Source organism: Spinacia oleracea, chromosome 4, assembly GCF_020520425.1.
Source record: "Spinacia oleracea cultivar Varoflay chromosome 4, BTI_SOV_V1, whole genome shotgun sequence".
Lineage (NCBI taxonomy): Eukaryota > Viridiplantae > Streptophyta > Magnoliopsida > Caryophyllales > Amaranthaceae > Spinacia > Spinacia oleracea.
Genome location: NC_079490.1, coordinates 30,502,982 through 30,525,871, shown reverse-complemented (window position 1 = coordinate 30,525,871; position 22,890 = coordinate 30,502,982). Strand labels below are relative to the sequence as shown.

Here is a 22,890-nt window from a genome sequence, read left to right as displayed (position 1 = left end):
GTATATTTGGACGAGGAGGAATGACAAAGTGTTTAACAACAAGGATACACCGCATATGGTTATTATTGTTTGTAGGCTCGTCGAAGACTATGATAAGTATAACTCCAAGGTGTATGGCTGCAAGGGAACACCCCTGAACCGAAGCTCCAAGAAGTGGATTGCTCCCCCCCTGATGTTATTAAGGTGAATTACGATGCCCATGTGAGTAATGATGGTTGGATTGGCTTGGGGATAGTGGCGCGCACAAGTGAAGGGAATGTGCTGCTTGCAGGATGTAGGAGAACCAGGGGTCTTTGGCCGAGTGAGATTGCTGAGTGTAAAGCCATTGTTTTTCCTGTGAAATTGGCTCGAAAATATGGAGTTAAGAACTTGGTGTTGGAATCTGACTGCCTAGTTGTCATCAATAGGCTCTCCAAATGAGTTATTTTCTTCACCATTCTTGACTCGTTGCTAGATGATGTGTTTAGTATTTGTAGTGCATTTGATTTTACCTTTTGGTCTCATGTTAAGAGAGATGGAAACTATGTTGTCCATCACTTAGCTAGATTAGTGCATTTTGGATCGGAACAAGTTTCGGTGAATCACTGTCCTAGTGAGATTTCGTTGTATGTACTTATGGACACTTTGTCCTAAATTAATATATGCACTAATCTTTTGCCTCAAAAAAAAAAAAATACCCCACTATCAACTACCACCTAATAAATTAATAAGTCTATTAAATTGCCTAAAACTCTATGCCAGTCAAAGCGAAACTAGTATTAAGGGACGGAGGGAGTAATTGATAACAATAACTAAACACATATGTAGTAATTGCCAACTTTTAACAAATTAGGTAGTAATTTACAAAGTCGCTAAAAACTTAGGTAGTAATTTGCAATTGTTTTAAAATGCAATAACAAACTCAACAAAATATTACTCTATACGTAGAAAATACTAAAATAGTCCATTAGTTTATAATATAACTAGTATTCCTCGTAACAATAGTAATACTTAGTAATAGGATATGAATATGGATTGTATGACATATAGCCGTTGACATTAGGAGTGACTTGAGGTTCCTTTTCCTTTGGTTTCTCTTCCTTTGGTTTTTCAGGCTCTTTTGCGGGTCCAATTGTAACTACGTCCGTACGATATGTCTTCCTCAACTTGGCCACCACTTCCATCGGATCCATGTTTCCTATTATGGTTAACTTCCTCTCTTTCAGGTCCAATGAGATTGAATTAATTCCTACAACAACCAGTTTACCACAATTATACATAAACCTATAAAGAAAATTAAAAAACGACTATTAGGCTTTGTAACATTCAACTTATTTTGACTTATTTTATATAATATAAGTTCAGAAATTATAGTAATTGTAATTATGTATTTTCTCTAAATCTGTGGTATACATATTTATTTTATCATTATAAATATCGTATGATTGATTATAATAGTAATGATATTGTTCCTACTCGTCAAGTTAAACAAAAAAAAAATAGATAATATAAGATCAGACAAAATAAATCGAATAGAACATAATCTCAATTTTTTCTTTTCTTCATTGTATAATAATATTGTTAATTAGGTTGCCACACAAGGTAGTTTGCATCGCAAATTTTTCCTTAATTCAGTTAATCATATGGATTGTCATGTACTCATGTTTTAGCTTTGCGGTTCTCATGTGTTTTAGAAGGTATATCTCTCAGCTTTTGTAAGAATGAAAATTATAAAAATTTGATACTCTATACTACAAATCAACATACGTCTAATAAGATCTCATTTTTTTTTTATTATTATTATTATATATTTTTTTTTTTAAGATTAGAGATCATTCAAGGTCAAAATTTAATGTAAAGTTTGACCTTTATAAAGAAGCAGGACAATCGATATGAGATAGAAGGAGTAGTTATCATGTAATTGTCTTATTTCTAGTTGCATGAATTGAACACAATCAATTTTTTGGGTGGATATAAACCACAAAGAAATAGTACAAATTATACGAAAATGATAACATGGCATGATGACATGGCATGTTTATGTGTCATGATTTAAACTGGAAACTAAAATATTTAATTTATATATCCTATTTTAAATGTTTCAAAAAAAGCTAGGAAAATTTTAATATTCTAATTTGTTTCCTTATTTATACCGACTACCTTATTTACATATTTTCATAGTAAACATATTGCATTGATAGTAAAAATATTATGATGACTCTTAGCCTACATGTCGCCTATATGTACCAATTAAACAGCGACACGTAAGATTGCGGCAACTAAATGTTGTCGCAACTTGCGACCTTTATCATTATCCTTATATAATGAGGGCGGGAGATTCGAACCTGAAACCTATTGTAAATATACATTGATAATTCTAAAATAATTAAATAGTAAATATTAAAGATGTAGTATAAGCTATGGATACCAGAAACAGAAGTGGCGATCTTCATGACTCTTTTCTTGCATTGTTTATCGTCATGGAGATCCAATGACAACACCATCTTCTGAAACACCAATAATCAACGTAACAAAAAAGAAAACTTAGCGATGGATCTGATATGGTTAGTTCGATCAACCAATGTAACGCGTAAGAATAGAATACATTAAGGAATATGAGTATGTCATCGATCATAGAAGAAGACTTACTTGCATTTCTTGCATACTTTGGTTAAGGGTTGGGGGGGAGAGATCGAGAAAGTGGTGTGGAAGTAGTTGAGTGTAATGGTGTATTAATTAGTTGGAGAATATAAGGTGAAGATGTGAAATATAGGAAGTTGATCTGTTCTTATAGTGTTATTACTTATTACACAAGATTATTTGAGATGTAGACCAAGTCATGTCAACGGACTTCTTCAATTGTTTAAGCAGAAATGGGAGACTTGGGACTTAAGTTATTAATACTTTGTATGTAACTATGAATTATTGCAAGTGCTAAGTGGCAAGTGGCAAGTGGCAAGTAGGATGCGATGCTTTTGCACTCAAAAAGGGATTTTGTTCCTCTAAAACTTGTGGAAACTTGGGACCAATATACTTCTTAGTTGTGTACATCGGTGTGGTGGTGTTGCTTGTGACTAGACCCGTCAAAAATCGACTTGGAAATATTGGGTCTGAACAAGATTATGATTCCCATAATTCTATTTTATTGGAACTTGAACAACCTGAAAAGTAATGGGTTCGTTTTGTCCCGAGTGATTGAAATCGTTGTATTTATATTAACAAATGAGATTATAAGAAATTTTAAGCACTTACGTTGTTGTTACTATTGTTGGGTATAATATGATTTTTATTTGATGGTATACATCATTTTAATGTTAAATTTGACTAAATATAAACGTGGGCTTGAAATTTGTTAATTTGTGCGCATATTTTGTGTATTTACTCAAATGAATGAAATATAATACGCGTTTTAAAATCTCCCAATTACCCGTTAGTTTTGGGTCTTGAAAAATATCTAGCTATAAACCCAAACCCGAAGTTACTGACCCAAATTAACCCGAACCTAATTTTTTTTATAACCCGACCAGACTGACCCGTTTACAGGTCTACAGGTGACCCTGAATCCGTCCAAAAAGAAAATATTTACACTCAACTTTTCGCACATTTTTAATTAAGGGGTGTGGTTTTAATTGCATGAAAGATGGTATGACTGTATGCATGCAGACCAAACATTTTAGCAGTGGAAATAGAGATATTTATACTATATATTAAAAGACGTCTATAAGAAAGAATATGTGACATGTAGTGTTCTGTTTATGAGTCGTTTGCTCCAAGTAATCTTTATATACATTTTTAAAAAAGTCAAACATGATTTGCGTATGGTTTGGACCCCTGACATTGAGTTTAAATAACAAAGCTTTTACCACTAAGCTATTACATGTTTCATGTTATCATTGCCAAAAAATAATTATGTATAAGTAAATGTAAATGTTATTAACATAGTAACACAGGATTCAAAAATTTGTTAAAATATTAGTTAGAGTTATTCCTAATAATCAAACTTTTAGAAAAGACGGTCTTACAGGAAAGACCGCCTTGTTGTCACCTTATTGCCACGTCATTACTGATGTCAGCCTAATATCAACTTTGTTTTTATTTTATTTTCTGAAAATATATAATACCAATTTTCATTTCTCTCTCCTCACAACTCTCGGTTTCTCTCTCTCCTCAAAACTCTCGATTTCTCTCTCTCTCCTCAAAACACCTGCCTCTTTCTCTCTCCTCAAAATTAGTTCCATGGCCACCACCACCAAGAGGTGGTCCACGAAGGTGCGATGGCGGTGAGCGGCTACTGGCACCGTGCAAGGAGGCGCGCGGTGGTGAAACGAGATCTACTGGTTTATCGTGGCTCGTGGCGGTGGTTGCGGACGTGAATGAGGCGACGGCGACCAGCGAAGTCTGTTTAGCAGCGGGAGATCCTGGTGGCCGGCGGGATGGGGAAGCGAGAACCAGAGCGATCTGGTGATGAAATCGCCGCCTCTCCTTCTCGATTCTCAAATTTCGAAGGCGGCGGAGAACGGTGGTGGAGAACCCGTAGTCGCGACCTGTGAGCAAGGAGAGATCGAAGCAACGAGGTACTTCCATCTCTCTCCTCCGTTTTCCTTCTTTTTCTTGTTTTAGGTTTTTTAATTTTTAGCTTTTTTATTAATGTTGTTGATTTTAGAAATTAGGTTTTTGAATTTTCTTTTTTACTTTTGTAGATCTCATCGGAGGTGGCGGTGAGACACTACTTTCGCCGTCGATGATGGAGAAAGAGGTGGAGAAAGATTATGGTTGACTGCTGGATTTCTATCGTCTCCGGCGAGATCGTTGAGGAGATAAGAAGGAATAGAGGCGGCGATCGAAGTGATGATCGGCTATTACTTGCTTTTCATATCGAAGTGATTCACCTCCGTGCATTGGTGTTGGCATTATTGGACCTTCGGTGGTGGCAGATGGTTGTGAGGTGCTCCTGTTGCTGTGGCGAGATGTCGGGTAGAGTAGTTGGTGCTTACAAGGCTCTAATATGATTTTGGGTTTTGATTGTAAATGTAAATCAATTTTAGTTATGAAATATTCTATTTTAGTTAAATTTTTGTTATATTTAGTTATGAAATTAAATGATTTAGTTACATTGTTTTTTAGTTATACCTCTATTGTGTCTAGTTAAAAATATTCTCATTTTAGTTAAGAATAGTACCGTTTTAGTTATGCAAAAACTTTGTTAGTTCGGAATAATTTTATATTAGTTAAGATTAAATTCAATTAGTTAAGCAATGAAACTAATTAGTTAAGTTTGAAATTCAATTAGTTAAACAATGAAAGTAATTAGTTAAGTTTGAAATTCAATTAGTTAAGCGATGAAACCAATTAGTAAGCTTAAATCATTCGATACAGATGGGAAAAAAAATAGTTAGGAGAATTATAGGTCATAATTATAACTAATTAGTTAAGCAATCGAACCAATTAGTTAAACACTCAAACTAATTAGTTAACCAGTGAAACTAATAAGTTTACAGATATAAAGGAAGTATTTGGTAAGCCTGAATTTCAATTAGTTAAGCTTAAAATTCAATTAGTTAAGCAAAGAAAACAATTAGTTAAGTACAAAGTTTTAATTTAAGATTTTCGAGTTTTAGTTATTATTTCAGAAGTTTTAGTTGAAAATAATTATGTTTTAGTAAAGATTATATTTGTTTTAGTTGAAAATCATTTCGTTTTAGTTAAGAATAATTTCGTTCCCATTTTATTTAATAATAAATTAAAAAACGACTTAAATGCTTAAAAAAGTATAACTAAACCATTTTTATTTTATAACTAAATATAACAAAAGTTTAACTAAAAAGAATATATTAACAAATTTACACTTAATCATAAGTTGAATATAACAAAATTGGGATTTGTCGATGTACGTCTCAATAACAAAATATTTGCCCCTATTGCGCTGCATTTATATGCAGTTCAGAAGAACGGGATGCAACGATACAAGATAAGCAATCATTAACAACGTCAAATTACATAATTTTAATGATTAACCTTAATTAAAACGAAATAATTTTTACTAACGAATTAGTTAAGCAATGCAACTAATTAGTTAAGCAATGAAACCAATTAGTTATGCACTGAAACCATTTTTTTTTTAGCAAAGAATCCAATTTGTTAAGCAATGAATCCAATTAGTTAAGCAGTGGAACTAATTTGTTTAGCAATGAAACTAATGAATTTACAATTATAAATATATAGTTGTTAAGCCTGAAATGCAATTAATTAAGCAACGGAACCAATTAGTTAAACAATTGATCAACTAGTTAAGCATTTAGACCAATTAGTTAAACGATGAAACCAATTAGTTAAGCAACCGAACAAATTAGTTAAGGACTGAAACCAATTAGTTAAACATTAGAACTAATTAGTTAAGATTTTCTGAGTTTTAGTTATGATTTTAGAAGTTTTAGTTAAGCTTTTCGGAGTTTTAGTTATGATTTCAGAAGTTTTAGTTATATGTTTCAAAGTTTAGTTAAGATTTTATAAGTTTTAGTTAAGATTTTCTTATATTTAGTTAATAATAATCGTGTTTTAGTTAAGATTAAATCGTTAATGAAAATTCTTTACTAGTGACCCTAAAGTGATACTATAATGGGTTAGGTGTAATATTTTTGGGCTTTGACCCATCCTTTCCTTGGTTTTGACTCATGTTGTTTCTATTTTCGTTATAGTGATTTTTATAAGTATTTGTTAAGCGTAAATTCAATTAGTTAAGCATTGAAACTAATTAGTTAAACAATGAAACTGATTAGTAAGCACTGGAACTAATTAGTTAATCCTGAAATTCAATTAGTTAAGAAATAAAACCAATTAGTTAAGAAACGAAACCAATTAGTTAGGCAACGGAACCAATAAGTTTACAGATATAAAAAAAAAAGTATTTGTTAAGCCTTAAATTCAAATAGTTAAATATGAAATTCAATTAGTTAAACATTAGAACTAATTAGTTAACCAATGAAACCAATTAGTTAAGCAACGAAACCAATAAGTTTACAGATATAAAAACGTATTTGTTAAGCCTTAAAAAAGATTTAACTAAACCATTTTATTTCATAACTATATACAATAAAAGCGTAACTAAAATGAAGTTATTTTTAACTAAAACCAATAATCATTACAAATAAATCAAATACGAAGTATACACTATTGCTCCTTCAAAATGGCCGGAAAAGGAATGTCTGCTTCGGGCTTCATCTACCGGACTTCGGATTTCAGCCAAGGAAGAAACAGGGATGAGAATTAAACTCCTTAACCTCCCTTTAATCTGTGATTTGTCAAGCCTAATTGTTAAACAAGATTTTGCTAGCCATCGCAGTAACAAAATCAAGAACAAGATCGATTTACCGCAAAGCCTAACCCTAATTCTCCGCCACCAATAGCGCAGCCACCAGCGAAGCTGCTTGTGCCGCCTCGTCAGACTAACCTCAACACCACAAAGTGTAACTAAACAAATCAAAATCATAACTAAACAAAGCAAAATCATAACTAAATATGACAAATCATTAACTAATTCATACGGAACACTAAACACAACAAAAACATAACTAAATATGACAAATCATTAACTAATTCATACGGAACACTAAACACAACAAAAACATAACTAAATATGAAAAATCATTAACTAGTTTAATTCATAACTAAGCATGCCACAAACTAAAGCAGAGAGACATCATTCAAGAAGTCTAACCTCAACACCACAAAGCCTAACTAAACAAATCAAAATCGTAACTAAACAAATCAAAATCGTAACTAAATATGACAAAATATTAACTAATTCATACGGAACACTAAACACAACAAAGACATAACTAAATATGAGGAATCTTTAACTAATTCATACGGAAAACTAAACACAAAAAAATCATAACTAAATATGAGAAATCATTAACTAATTTAATTCATAACTAAGCATGCCACAAACTAAAGTACCACAAATCAAAACTTAATTTATCATGCATCCAAAAAATCAGAAACAAAATTTAAATAACTCGCCGCCACCAGTCCACCACCTCAGTGGCGGCTCTCAATCTCCAACAACAACAATCATCGATTTCGAAGATCTAGAATATGATAATTTCATTAACTGTGACATTTCGCCAGATAAATGAGCAAAGAAAATCAAGAGGAGAGAGAAACAACCTGATTAGAGGCATGTCGTTTCTGTCATATCGGAATCACCGTCATCGAATTCCACCTTTCACGCCAACACAGAGATCAGCGGAGAAGGACGGTGGTTAGGGTTTAGATGGATGACGGAGGAGTAGGTGGCCTCTTTTCTCCTTCCTCTGTCGCTGTTCGCCGGCCACCAAGTTCGATGCCGGACACCAAATTCGTCTCCGGCCAGTTGAGTTGTTCTTCCAAACCCTAACATGATGAAAGGAGGAAGAGAGAGAAAATGCTTTGGTGGAGAGAGGGGCAGAGAGGAGAGGAAAATGAGGATTACGCGGAGGGAACGAGGAGGAGAATTTTTTTTTTTATACCTGCGCGTGACTTCACGCGTGCGTGGGGAAACGTCCCGTCTCACAAGCGCGTGAGGGTTAGTCCGTCTGACACAAAAGCTTTTGTAATAATATTGTAAATAACATATTGGGATAGATAAAATTTGAAATATGAACAATGCGGTTACCATGCATATAAGACTAGTAGAATTATAAATGTACATAACCTCACCGTTACCGGTCAAGTATATCACATGATGTTGAAAGCGTAAAAGAGTGTGCACTTCCATGTATATGCGAAATATCAAGTGAATCAACTTCTGACCCTGAAATAAACCTGGTAAAGGTAAAGGTAAAGGAAATACCAATCCAATCGAAAATGAATTATCCAGCAAGGGCCTAGAACCATAAATGTCATGACAATCATAAAGTTTCTAAATCATACTCAAGTGGTCGAGGTCATCAGACAACCATGTAAATGATTTTCGCGATTCCAAATTATTTGAGTCTTTTGACACTAGAGTTTACATTCTAGGGGACACTCCTTTGATCAACAGAAGCAAAACTAAAGAAAGAAAGGCAAAATCTTTGGGAAAAAAATTAAAACCAAAAGCCACGAAATTATTACATCATACAACTACGATCCTGCCATCCGACCATTAACAACACGCAATATATATGGTCTCTACGCAATTTGAGGAACACACACCAGACAATCACCTCAGTAAAGATCACCCTCCTTGTGGGTATGAATTACAGTGTCAGATTTCGGGTAAGAGACACATGTGAGCAAATAACCCTTTTCCATTTGACCGTCATCAAGGAAGGAACCATCAGACTGATCAACTTCTCCACTTTCTAGCTGACCAGCACAGGTTGAGCAGGCACCTGCTCTGCATGAGTAAGGCAACTCAACTCCTGCTTCTTCTGCTGCATCAAGGATGTAAACATCATCAGCAGCCTCAAACTCGTTTTCAGTTCCATCTGGTCCGATCAACTTAACCTTGTATACTGCCATTGCAGTAGTTCTATAGCTCGATGAACATTTCAACCCAAATGATTTGGAGATACTTTTTACAGAACCCAAAGATACAGGGCACTTCACCATGGGGGTCATAGCTGTTGTCTTCGGAATGGTCCTGATCACACATTGCGCGGGAACTTTCACAGTCGACATATTTTGGCCTAATTTCATCAAAGAAACATAACTTAGTATGAAAATAACTAAAACTTTGTTAACACTAAATTAAGGAGTAGCATGAAAGAAAATTTTCAAGTCCTCCCATAACACAGTATGACCAACGTTCATAAACCATGGAACACACCAGATGAAGCAAGCATACAATTCAAGGCTTAAATTCACTTCTACTCTATAAAAGTAGTTACGTCATTCATTATCAATATAAAACATAGTTAGAATTCAATCAAGTATTACATTTACATGAAGAAGTCTGATACCCATACCAATGATACCTGTAACTACACCATCACCAAAGCACAAGATGCCCAGGCACAACCACCCGTTCCCAATGCACAAAATACCACGTCACACCACAATGCCAATGCCAATGCCAATGCCAATGCCCGTGTATAGGAAGCCAATATCAACATGCAGCCTATACACACCCCGAACACCTATCTATGGTCAACCAATTTACAGGAACCCAACAAACGATTCTTCAGCCCCTGTCCATCTTCAGATCCTGTCTCCTCTCCATCTCCATCTCCATCTCCACCACCACCTGCAACAAGCCAGTCTCCCACATATGGTCCGCCCCCACCTGCAACCAACCAATCTTCCACATATGGTGCGTCTCCACCGTATAAGTCACTAGACTATGTTGCAGCTCCAATTTATGACTCCCCAATTCATGAACCCACTCATCAAAACTAGCTACTTTTTTCTTCTACACCAACTATGCCAAACAAATCTACAGTTTACACACCATCTCTAGTACTATACTATCTAACTTTAACATCTAACATTTAACTCGGCTGTTCAAGTATTGAAAAAAAACTGTCTTTCAGTATGATGAGTGGATTAAAATTATTTCTTGATCTTCTTAATCTATTTGTCTAAGTGGATTAATCATTATTGTCTCTTACATGTAATATTTCTCATCTAGAAATTAAACAACAACTAAACATTTAACTCAGCTGTGAATATATATTGATGACTTCATTTGACTTATACAACTTTCATGTTTATGTTTCTTTCTATTTTTAATTGATTTTTATTTTATTTTATTTTTAAAATTCTTTTGAATTTTTTTTAATTTTTACATGCTATTTTGAAATGTACTTATTTTACTTAATCATTTATTTTAAACTTTACTTATTTTTTATTATCTCTTGCAATATTTCTTCTATAATATATATACATTTTGCTCTTATCTTACTTTCATTAATTCCACCTTGATTTCCTACGACGATTCATGTTAGCCGACCCCAAATCATTTTGGGACTAAGGCTTTGTTGTTGTTGTTGTTCAAGTATTAAAAAAAATCTGTCTTTCAGTATGATGAGTGGATTAAAATAATTTCTTGATCTTCTTAATCTATTTGTCTAAGTGGATTAATCATTATTGTCTCTTACATGTAATATTTCTCATCTGTTAATTCTTATTGTATTTGATTATTACCAGCACAGAAGAATTTTTCTTAATTATTTCTAAAATCTGGAAGCATTCACCGGGAGTACTTGTACTGCAATTCGTAAAACAGTTATAGCGCGATGAAGGGAAAAATCAGTGATAACGTCTTTATCACGCAATATTTATGCCCATTCCTCTACTTGTGACTTTGTGAGAACAAACCTTGGTAACAATGTAAAATTGATTGTCAGGGGTGCATAAGCGCACTAGGTATATGTTTCTGAAGAATGCTTTCTCGCAGCAATGTCAGAGTTTAGATTTCATTCTCTAGCTAACAGTTCAAATCAAACTATCTAGTTTACATCAGAAATATCACTCTCAAAAATATTTTCCACGTATAATTAGTGTATAAGACTGTGATTACTTGCAGAAATTCATAATACTACCTACAACTAATGGAGAAGCTGTTGACAGATACATGTAAGAGGAAAAAAATCTAGATGATTTGCATAATAATATCTTGAACTATTCACATTCAAGCTGAAGAAATTCAATCTCATGTATAGGAATGAATATGAGCTATAAGTAACTTCTTTGAGTCAATAGACACAAAACAACGGCCTTAAGGTTCATGTTGTCTATACATTTCTGAAGAATGTTTTTTCGCAGCAATGCCAGAGTTTAGACTTCATTGTCTAGCTAACAGTTCAAATCAGATTATCAGACTACCTAGTTTACATTAGATTATCACTCTCAAAAATATTTTCCACGTATAATTAGTGTATTACTTTCAGACATTCATATATACTACCTACAACTAATGGAGAAGCTGCCAACAGATACATATAAGATGGGGAAAAAAACTAGATGATTTTGCATAACTTCAGTATCATCAAAAACTAATATCCTCCTATGCTATCCCGGTATACTATAGCTCGCAACAATTACAATTACACTACAGAAGGCAACCAATTTGCAATCTTACACTTACTTAAATATCACAATAAAAATAAACAACTGATTTCCTTTAAAAAAAAATAACCAATGATAAACATCACAGCATCAATTCCTCCAATCCCTAATTTTGATTCATGCCAAAGCGGACCAACTTTTTTATTAATAGTTTAGTTGCTGTTACCATCAATACAATCGGAATTTTAAGTACTGTCAATGCAATCTGAAACAAGATTTCAAAAAACAAACAACACTACTAACGCAAAAGGCAAAAGGCAAACAATGATATACTGATTGATTCAACAAAGCTTCATAAACCCAAAATTCACAGAAAAAAGATAGAGGAAAAGAGGAAAGAGATTGGAAAAACTCCAAAGTTTGATTTTTAATTTTTTTGTTGTTGTTTTGAAGAGGGTCACTTTCAGATAGAAACATGAATCCAAAACATTCACTCTCAAAAGAAAAAAAACCAATAAAAATCAATTCAAAATTATTTAAAATAAACGAACAGATAAAACCAATAGAATAAAAGTGAAGCAGTCATATAAAACACACAGATCCAAAGACAAAGATAAAAAAAATTGCAGGTAAAATTACTTAATTAAAGAGAAGAAGAGAGGAGGGTTTAACCTGAAATTTGAGGTAAGACGAGGGAGAAAGAGAGAGACGTGCGGAGTTAACAAGGAGCTTTGACTGCAAAATATGGCTAATACAGTAATACCCCTTTTTGAAGGTGGTTATGCTCTAATTTATATACCTGTAGAAACTAGAAAGGGAAAGGGCACTTTGCCACACAGAAACGCGGATTGTATAATTCTAAAACATATTAGAAGATGGCCCTTGCTAAGGCTAATTAGGCAATTAGGGAGAATTTAATAGGGACTGACCCGGAAATCTAAAGTAATCACGGTGCGTTTGATATGTGCGAATGAGAGTTTTGGGTTTAAGATTAAGAGGTGGGATGAGTATAGGAAACTGATTGTTAATGCGGTCATTGTCTTGTTTGGTAAATGTTGGGAATTTATTGAGAAATTCCAAATTTATCTCAAAGATTAACGGAACAAGTAAATCAAGGAGAATAATAGTAAATGTTGTGTGACTGTATATTTTAAGATTGTAACTGTGTACTTTTGTAACATGACTATGAATTAAGGCTTATTTGACTATATATTTTTGTAAGGTGATTGTTAATTATTTAATGTAAATGTTATTTAAACCAGAAAAGCTCCTTCCTCACTTACTGTAATTTCCTTTTTTTAGGGTTCGTGAGTTTTGTAATTTCAACCAAATTATAAAACTATTCCTCCTTATATTTTGGGCTCCTTCTAGATGAAATTGACATCAAACTCAGTTTTTACTAACAGCTTAACATAACACAAGCCCAGATGAAATCGAAAGAAAATTAGAATCAAATGAAACAAAAACAATCCCACCAAAATTCAAAATAATGAAAACAATGAAACAAATTGGAGCCAAAATTCAAATTCATGAGTAAAAACATAAACAAAGAGATGAGCTCGGATATGAGATAAATTCAATCAAAATAGTCAACAAGATTGAAAATTAAGCCTAAATTCAAGGTGAGCATCAACATCATATTGAACAAAAAACGAGGAATTTCACTCATTCAGCTACCGGTAGAACACAGAATCGGATCGGAGAACCAAATCAACGGATGACAGAGAGAAAGGAGGGGGAGAGCAGCGGCGTCAACGGCGGTGAGAGATCTAGGGTTTTGCGACCGGAGAAGGAGAATTGGTGGACAGAGAAAAATTATGGGGGGAGGGGGAGGAGGAGGAGGAGGAGAGAGAAAGTTATAATGGGCTTGGGGAATTGGATTGTTGGAGAAGACGGACGGACCAATGGACCCGCAAATTTTTGGATGTACCCGTGTACAGCTAGAGCTAGCTGTATCCATCCAAAACGACGTTGTTGTGTTGTTTAAAATGAACATTATTATACTGGTATAAAAATGAACATTTACTACTTTGGAAATGAACATTTGTTTATTTATTTGGAAATGAACATTTACTATTTGGAAATTAACATTGACTATTTTAGAAATGAACATTTATTTATTTATTTGGAATGAACATTTATTTATTTATTTGGAAATAAACAATATAGACGCTTGTAAAAACATAAAAGACCAATGAAGTGAACAATTTCATTATGAACATTAACCATATACTCCGTATTTATTGTGAACAAACAAATAAACAAGAAAGAACAAATAATTCAACAAAAAAAGAACAAACAATATAAAAAAGAACATAAAATTCCAGAAAAAAGAACAAACAATACAACAATTATGAACAATTTTATGATGAAGTTTAAAGCCAACATGAAAGAAAAAACAATACAACAAGAAAGAACAAACAATAAAGCAGATAATTATTATGAACAAACAAATAAACAAGAAAGAACAAATAATTCAACAAAAAAGAACAAACAATATAAAAAAGAACATAAAATTCCAGAAAAAAGAACAAACAATACAACAACTATGAACAATTTTATGATGACTTTTAAAGCCAACATGAAAGAACAAACAATACAACAATAAGTTTGATGAATGAATTTAAAAAACAACAAGAAGGAACAAACCGTACAACAATAAAGAACAAACAATACAAAAAGAAAGAATAAAAGATTAATGAAAAGTTTAATTATGAACATTAATCATATGATTTTGAGTTCTTTCTTGTTTATTTGTTTGTTTATAATACAACAACTAGTTTTTAGGCCCGGGCAATGCCCCGGGTTACTACATTAATGACATTCACATTTACTTATATTTTCTTTTTGCAATGATAACATGAACACATGTAATAGCTTAGTTGTAAAGACTTTAATGTTTAAACTTACGGTCAAGGGTTCAAACCTTATGCAAACCAAGTTTGATATTTTTTTAATGTGTGTGAAGATTACATTGAGCAAACCACCCATAAGAAGGGCGCCACGTGTCACATAAACTTTATTTTAAACGCCTGTCGTTTTGGGTACAGCCAGTGGCTGTAGCCATTAGACCCTTTACTTTCCATTTGTTTACTTGAGCCAGGCCCAAATTTGTAGAGTAACTGATATCTTCTTCAACCTATCTTCTTCAACCTAATTTCAGTTTTCTGGCGGAAAAACTTTGATACAATTAGTTTGCTTGGGAAACGTGAATATTAGATTGTAATCTCGTTTCACATTCGTTTCCCATTCGTTTCCGGGATGAATTCAGTTTCAAATACGTCTCTATTTTTCTGATACGGTTTTGGCGCGTTCCGAAACGCGTTTCCCGGTTTCCCCCGTTGCAGGACGTTTCGGAAACGGTACATCGTGATTTTTTTGGCGTTTCCGTGCACCGTAGTCCCCAATTTTGAGAAACAAATATTAACAATTGGGAGGAAAAGTTTTTGATTTTCAACAAAATAAATCACTTCAGAAGTCGAATTTACAATGACTGGCTTCTGGGTGATTGGTTGGGTTTTCCTTGCTTAGCTTTGGTCAAGGTTTTTTTTTTCCATCAAGTTTACTTGGGCTAGCTCAAAAGAATTCATCTGGCATTTTGATTATTTAATTTTGATGTTAATCTTGCAGAATATAAACAATAATGTTCGAGGGACCAGTTCGGCAGCTGCTTCTTGGTTATCTTGGAAAATACATCAAAGATTTCCACCAAAAGCAGCTCAAAATCACCTTAGGTAATTGTTTACTACTGCGTTATTCGTTTGAGACTTAATGATGTAAAATATGATTTTTAGGAGTTTAAACTGTGATAATGTTTAAGAGGTTGCTTTTTTTGTTATTTTGTTATTTTGATCATTTGATTTTGGTTTCTTTCAGATGAGATAGTATTGAAAGACGTGGAACTTATTCTTGAAGCGTTTGACTACCTTCAGTTGCCGGTTGATCTCAAGCGATGTAATTCTAAACTCACCTACTTGTTTTGATTTATCAAATTTGGATAAGTTATACCCCTAAAGGTTAGCTTTAAGGCTATAAACCTAATTTTTCCTCTTTAAGGAAATTTTGTGAAAATGAGGGGAGAGGGTGTTTTAAGGGTGTCTTGTGGGAACATTGTATGATTATCAAAGAAGTAGTTTTGCCAAAAAGCATTGCCAAATAGTTCAATGAAACTCTTCAAGCATAGAACGAACAAAATAACAAACATACTCTTCTTTTCGACATGATGTATATTTGACCATGTGTAGCTGGACTAGTTTCTCTACATGTGAAGCTAAAAGGCTTTATATGTCACGATTAGATTTTAGGCTATCTAATAAACCTCACTGAGGTTCCCTATATACGGTAGTAGGAAACAGAGTAGACCTATTCTCAACCAAGAAAAGTATAAATTTGTTTATGTGGTTTTGAAATCAACTGTGAAGTGGAAGAATTCCAGAGAAATAGTGAGCATGTGGCACCTGAATTTTTGAGGTGCTCGAGAATAATGTGTTTTATGAAGATAATTAAACTAAGTTATTATCAATGATTTAGTAAAGTTAATACCATACACTTCTTTGTGTAGAATATTAAATTAGAGATAAATCATCAATCAAGGTGTCACCCTTTGAAGTTGTTTATCACAAATCATTGTTATCACAATAATCAATACAATAATTGGTTTACAATAATCAATAATCAATGTATTGATTATTGAGAATACAATAATCAATACAAAAATGAAGTATTCCATTGTACTATAACTCGTTACTCCCTTTGTTTTTTGTTTTAATCACTTGGACCAGCACACTTGTTAATGCATCATTTGACCATTAAATATCTCTAATTTTCTATTTGTAAAAGTTATAAACAGTTGATATTATGAAAGTATTGTCACTAATCTAACAATATTTTATACAATAACATTTGATTTTTATACATTGGTAAAAAATGCAAGACAAGCTTAGTATAGTATATGAATAGTGCCAAAGTCAAGGTGATGCATTTAAAAGAAAAACACAAGGGGGTATTTTTCTTGCCTTGGAAGATTGCATATAGAGGTAAATGTTGTAGTAATTTCTTATCATTTACATTAGCAAAACTATCACTGCCACTCAAAACCAGTTCCCCATAATTGTTGGGTATGATAATACATGGAAGGTTGAGGTATTATTTTTCTTTACCTATCATTTTCTACAAAGCAAGAAGCTCTTGGGCTTGATGACTTACGCACATTTCGTCAATTGGGTTATGCTAGTTAAGAATAGGGTAAAATGTGACCCTTGATATCATTTTGTAAGAAAATTGCCTATTTTTGCTGAAACGTGCAGAACTGTATTCAAAGAGTTTTTTTCGTTCACAGGTGTATTTTTAGTTTTTTACTACTCTTAAACCTTGTGTTGTTCAGCTTATTTTAACTTATTTTAACTTTTAGAGACAAAATAAGTTTCTTTCAAACAATTTCAGACAAAATAAGTGTTTTCCAGACAAAACAAATTAAGATAAGTTCAGACAAAATAAGTTGAATCAAACAACGCCTTATTTTCTTTCAATCACCTGCCCCAAGTTCATATATGACGGTTTCTGCAATTATCCTTTTCTCTTTGGTCTTCTCGAGTGGCTTCAAGCATGCATGTTTAAGTTATGTCATTTGTAGATCTGGATTTATCACTTATTTTACATTGGATTCCACAACTGGATTGTCTGACAGGTCATGTCGGCAGGCTAAGAATAGGAATGTCTTGGAAAAAGCTGAGTTGGGAGTCTTGGGACCCTATTGTAATAAGTTTAGAACTTGAAGATGTCTTATTTTGTGCCGGTCCACGCGACGATCATGAGGTATCCTTTTAAATGAAATTGCAAGAAAATTGTTATTCCGAGCATCTGTTTCCTTTTATGCACTTCTGAAACTGTTTCCCTTGACGGAAGCATCTGATCCTAGCCTGTTGTCTCTCTTTTGGGCAGTGACTGGCTGCACTGAAAATTTCATTTTCTATAAATATATGTATCTCAATTCCTTTAAATTATTTGCAGTGGAGTATAGACGCTGTTGAAAGAAGAGAATTAGCTGCTAAAAAGGCAAAGCTTGCTGCTGCAGAATTGGAAAAACTGTCAAGACGCGTCTGTGGTGAGACATTTTATCTTACTCTCTCTTTTCATATCTTTGTCATGTACTCTTTCACTGAGTCAGATCAAACATTTGTAATGTAGGCTAGTACTTTTATAAAGATGTACTTGACAGGAAGGTAGAGGTAGGAATGTAGGATGGATAGCCAAAAGTAGACTCTGTTAATCCGGAGATAGCCGATTGTCAAAGAAAGGCCAAGGAGACGAGAGATGGTAAAGAAAAAGTTGTAATATTATGATTAACCCATCGTTGAACTTTGAAGCTTTTTAATGAAGAAAGGAACCGTCAGAGTTGTCAAGGCCCCTTGCCAATGAGGTCTCTGCTACCGGTCAACATTTGGCCCTTGGCACCAAAGATTAGGGCCTCCACATTCAGTCTACCACAATCAGCTGGTCACTTGCGATTTAGTCTAGTTAGTGTTGCTGAAAATTTGTCTGCTACTCCAGCTTCGGTTGCCTGCAGCCTGCTAACCATTAGTTTCTGGGCTCCGTATATACCATTTTCCAGTGCTTTCTATGTCAAGTTGATGAACTTTGGACTGACAGCCTTCTCTATTCGACTTTCCTCTTCATAATAACTACCGTCAGACGTCAGTTGCTTTCAAATATTTTATCGGGATGTGTCATATAATTCTTTGATCCCCGTATTTTGATATATTACATGCTTTGTTCCCTGCATTTTGTAGTCCTTTATGTTTTTTGCTGGATGAGTTTTTTTTTCTTTTTTCTTTTCTGACAACGATTTCTGGATGATTTGAAAGTGATTTATCTATAAAAAAAAAAGTAGAATACAACCAGAGGACAAGATGTCCTCTCTCTCTCTCTCTACATATATATATATATACATATATATACATATATATATATATATATATAGACATATATATACATACATATATATATATATGTATGTATATACATACATATATATATATATATATAATATATATATATATATATATATATATTTATAGAATCCCTTCTTCTAACCTCTTCTATCATTATTGGCAGACAATTTGAAATTCTCTTACCTCCTCCTTCATAATTGGACTAACTTTTTTCAGAAAGAATCTCAATCACAGATATCCTATGAGATTGGAGAGCATGGATCGATTTGTTGATTGTTTTGAATTCTATGATCCATTTTGTTAAGACCATAACTCAATCACATTAAATCTTACTGAAGAAAAAGATTAATTGGAGAATTGTGCAGAATATGAAATTCCCAGTTCTAGAATGTATAATTATCACTCATTTCCTTTGTATCGTTCCAGCTTGTGAGTTGTGATAGCTCTCATTAGTCATTAGCTATGGTCTCCCACACGTAAGCAGAACAGGGTGTTACTCGGTAAGACATGAAAGATGTGTTTCCTTCTCTTGGTCAATTTCTTTGCTAAAAATAAAAAGGAGAACAGCAATGTGGAAGCAGTTGAGTCTGTAGAAGATTGGATCCCCTTGCTCAGCAGATAAGGAAAAATTAAACTGATAGCTCCCTTCTGATATTGTGTTCTAAAACATTGTTCTCCAGTAACATCTTTGATTGGAAATTTCTCTTAATTATATTGAACAACTTTGTTTTTAGAATAGAATAAAATTAAGTAATGTTTTTAGAATCAAGTATCATTTTGCGTTTCTCAAGAAGTTTCAAAGACTTAAACTTTGTTATTGTCAGTCTTTTGTTAGTCATACCTTATAATGTTAAATTGGTCACAATATGGAATGAGCAAGGCGGTAAAAGAGTGGAAAGTGTACAACCATAGTGGAAATCCTATATCAGAAAGGAGAAGATAGTGTGGCAATCACGCCTATCACGGTTGTGATATGTAATGCAAAGCTGACCTGCTAGAGTATCACCTAAGGGGGATTTTGTAAATTACGTTTTCCATCAAGCGCCACAAGTATCTCTCTTCCCGAAGATTCCAATATTCATATATAGATCCTATACCAACTAAATGGTAGGCATACTGATCTTTACAGAGATTTCTTTACCTTTTCCCTCCCAGATCTTACATAACTGACCTGCTAGGTCGGGTTCTTTTATTAAACAAGTACCTTAACTGTATAGCTACTAGTTTTAAAATTTTCTCCTGCTGCAAGCATAACCGCAACGCAAGATCGTTTTCACTAGAAACATTAGTAGTTGTATGATAATGTCTAATTAGACGCATAATTCAGAATTACAAGAATTAAAGATTGATTTTCAGTTATATAGGCCTCAGTTCTGTTCATTTGAGCTATCCTTGCCTCTTATTTCTCTCTTTCTCTCAATTCTCATTGTTCAGCCCTTTTCTTTCTGCAGATAATCAAGCGGGACAATCATTGATTTCACATGTGACTGGAAGGGTGATAATCTCATTTTTGTTGCTGTGATTGATGAAAATTAATTTTCTTCAATTAGCTTTGTTATCTATGAGTTTAGTGGCTTTAGTCAGTCAAATTACTCACATTATACAATTTTGTACTTACAGATCCTTGATAGCATTCAAGTATCCATGAGGAATGTTCATGTAGTATATTGTGATATACAGTCGCAGTCGGTATTGCTTTTCCCTAATTTTAAAGTTTACTTCCCCCCCCCCCCCCCCCCCTAATTTTCTTGTTATTTCATGTTTATCTATGTATGCAAGCTTTTATGTTAATTAATGGCTCTGATATTACTATTTGACTCAGATAACAGACACTAATGTTCGTGTGTACTTGTTTGTCTGGTCTTAGATTTTGCACATTCGCATGGTGTAGGATTCTTTTCTGTGAACAAATTTAATTTTGTGTTTTCTATTGTTTATCTCCTGTATCTTTTTACTTTTTATAAGAAATGTCAACCTTTTGCTAGTGTGTTATTTGTTTTGGACTTTTTGTAGCAGTTTTGGTTCTTGGAAGCAAGTCCTAGAATATTTTTGATAGGGGTAGTTATTTGTAGTTCTGCTGAGTGGCAACCGTTGCCAGTTGTAACATATTTGTAATTTTTTTTGAGATCCTGGATATTTCTTTGTTGGGATACCCTATAAATACAATTGAATTGACAATGAATAGTATTTGAAGATTGTTGAAGATATGAAGAGGATTTTACTACTACTTGGAAAGGTTTTGGCGGTCGATAGTGAAAGGATCCTTAATGAATCAGCAAACAGTAGGATTGTCGTATAGTTTATAAGCCATGCGTGATACTAGTAGTGGAACTTGGTTGTTTGGATGTATCTAACGTACTAACCAGTACATACTGTACAAATGGGAAGTATAGAAAAAATAGAAAACAAGAGAAAGAAAGAACCTGAGCTTACAGCGAGGCAAGGAATCGCTAGTAATCGCTGATCAGCATGCCGCGTATAAAGCTTACTTGATCAATCGGGATGCTTAGGATCCAAAATTTAGGGTCAGGCCTTCAAGGTTCATAACGTGGAATGTAAATTGTCCAAACCTTTTATGAGAAGTTGTATGGTATTTTCTTAAACATGACCTTGAAGCGCTATTATTCTGAGGAACTTTGGAATGTGAAGAGCGTTTTGCAAAGTTTAATGCCAGGGGAGTTCTGAAGACATAGAGGTATATTAAAAATACCATAAGGAGTTGTTTGGTGGAGGGGATAAGGTAAGGGCAAGAGAATCCGCCACCTCCATTCTCTTTGTAAGTGTTTTGTACACTTTTTTTTTCTTTCTTTAATTCCTTTTCTCCCATTTTACTGAATGGCTTCACCCTTAACCATGATTCTCCCCATGACCCCACCCACCGGAGTCTCTCCAACTCTTCAATCTGGGATTCTGGCATCACCATTACCACCACCCCCACTCCACCAAAATCCGCACTAAGCCAACGCACATCACGCCTTTTACTCCATTTTGTTTTTAGATACACCCTCACTTCAGTCAACGTTATAGAATACAATTCTTGTGTGGTTTCTTGCAAAATTTCCCCAAGTTTTGTGAAGAAAAGGTGATCAAGCCATCAAGGTACTGCAGAAAATTGAGGAACTATGGATTATTTTGGAAAAATTTATTGGACTAATCCCAAAATTGCAGTTTTCTTTTCATTATACCAGTTTGCTTTTTATTTTATTTTAACAACAAGTAGATTAGTAACTCTTTTAAGAATTTATCCTACTAAGTTTATTTAAATGGATTTGTTTTGGTTGTGATGTATGCACTTGGGATTAACATGAGACCGTCAAAAGTTCTGTTAATTAAAAGAAGACAAGAAAACTTGGGATTATTCCGGGGTTCATTATTTTTCTTACTCCCTCTGCCTTATTTAAGTGTCACAGTTTGACCAACACATAGTTTTAGGAGATAGAGTTGAATTTGTTAAAATAATATGTAAGTGGGTAAGCAAGTTTATTCTTTATTATAACAAATTGGTAGTGGGTAATTATCCAGTGTGAGAAAAAGATGGTGAGTATATGTGGAGACCATGGGAGAGAGAGAAAGATTAATATAATTAGGAGTGGGGATGAGAAGAGAGAGATTTAAAAAAATAGTGTCTATGATTTCCATAAATAGAAGTGTAACACTTAATAAAAACAGCCGATTTAGGCAAGCGTATCACTTAAAATAATGGAGGGAGTATCATTTCGGGGACAAGGAACATGTTGGAGCTAGGAAGGGAATGATGACAGAATCTGGACTCTGAAGGGGAACTTGTGGCTTGGAAGATTTAGATTTAAGTGCATCTTGAAGGCCAACTTCATTTCTATTTAACACATCCATGGCATATTTTTGGTGGGTACTCTTTCTTTGGGTGTCCTCTTTGTGTTCTGTATTGTCTTTCCTTGATATAAGTTGGGTCAAAAGTTCAAAACAAGGACAGTCTGATAGTGTATTGTAATGAAACCAAGAAGGGTGAGAA

General features: G+C 33.8%; 3 protein-coding genes across 5 annotated transcripts in view; 1 reads left to right on the top strand and 2 right to left on the bottom strand.

Moving 5' to 3' along the window:
• Positions 1-810: 810 nt before the first annotated feature.
• Positions 811-2,779, bottom strand: LOC110805360 (heavy metal-associated isoprenylated plant protein 39). The gene is made up of 3 exons (XM_022010947.2): positions 2,629-2,779; positions 2,408-2,486; positions 811-1,228 (listed from the first exon to the last, which is right to left on the bottom strand). The coding sequence occupies exons 1-3, from the start codon at positions 2,641-2,643 to the stop codon at positions 963-965; spliced, it is 360 nt and encodes a 119-aa protein (XP_021866639.1). The 5' UTR covers positions 2,644-2,779; the 3' UTR covers positions 811-962.
• A 6,127-nt stretch (positions 2,780-8,906) lies between these two features.
• Positions 8,907-12,785, bottom strand: LOC110805359 (ferredoxin, root R-B1). The gene is made up of 2 exons (XM_022010946.2): positions 12,622-12,785; positions 8,907-9,629 (listed from the first exon to the last, which is right to left on the bottom strand). Exon 2 carries the CDS (start codon positions 9,619-9,621, stop codon positions 9,166-9,168), a length of 456 nt encoding a protein of 151 aa, XP_021866638.1. The 5' UTR covers positions 9,622-9,629; positions 12,622-12,785; the 3' UTR covers positions 8,907-9,165.
• Positions 12,786-15,057: 2,272 nt separating this feature from the next.
• The window catches only part of LOC110805363 (uncharacterized), a 53,970-nt gene continuing 46,137 nt past the window's right edge, over positions 15,058-22,890 (top strand). For 2 of the 3 annotated variants that reach the window (XM_022010953.2, XM_022010950.2), the window contains exons 1-7: positions 15,058-15,311; positions 15,580-15,683; positions 15,826-15,903; positions 17,636-17,763; positions 17,959-18,052; positions 20,351-20,394; positions 20,520-20,588. In XM_022010953.2, coding sequence (XP_021866645.2) covers positions 15,593-15,683; positions 15,826-15,903; positions 17,636-17,763; positions 17,959-18,052; positions 20,351-20,394; positions 20,520-20,588 — 504 coding nt within the window. In that variant the 5' untranslated portion in view covers positions 15,058-15,311; positions 15,580-15,592. Of the gene's footprint in view, positions 15,312-15,334; positions 15,492-15,579; positions 15,684-15,825; positions 15,904-17,635; positions 17,764-17,958; positions 18,053-20,350; positions 20,395-20,519; positions 20,589-22,890 lie in introns of those variants that run through there. The other variant, XM_022010951.2, reaches the window with a different exon arrangement.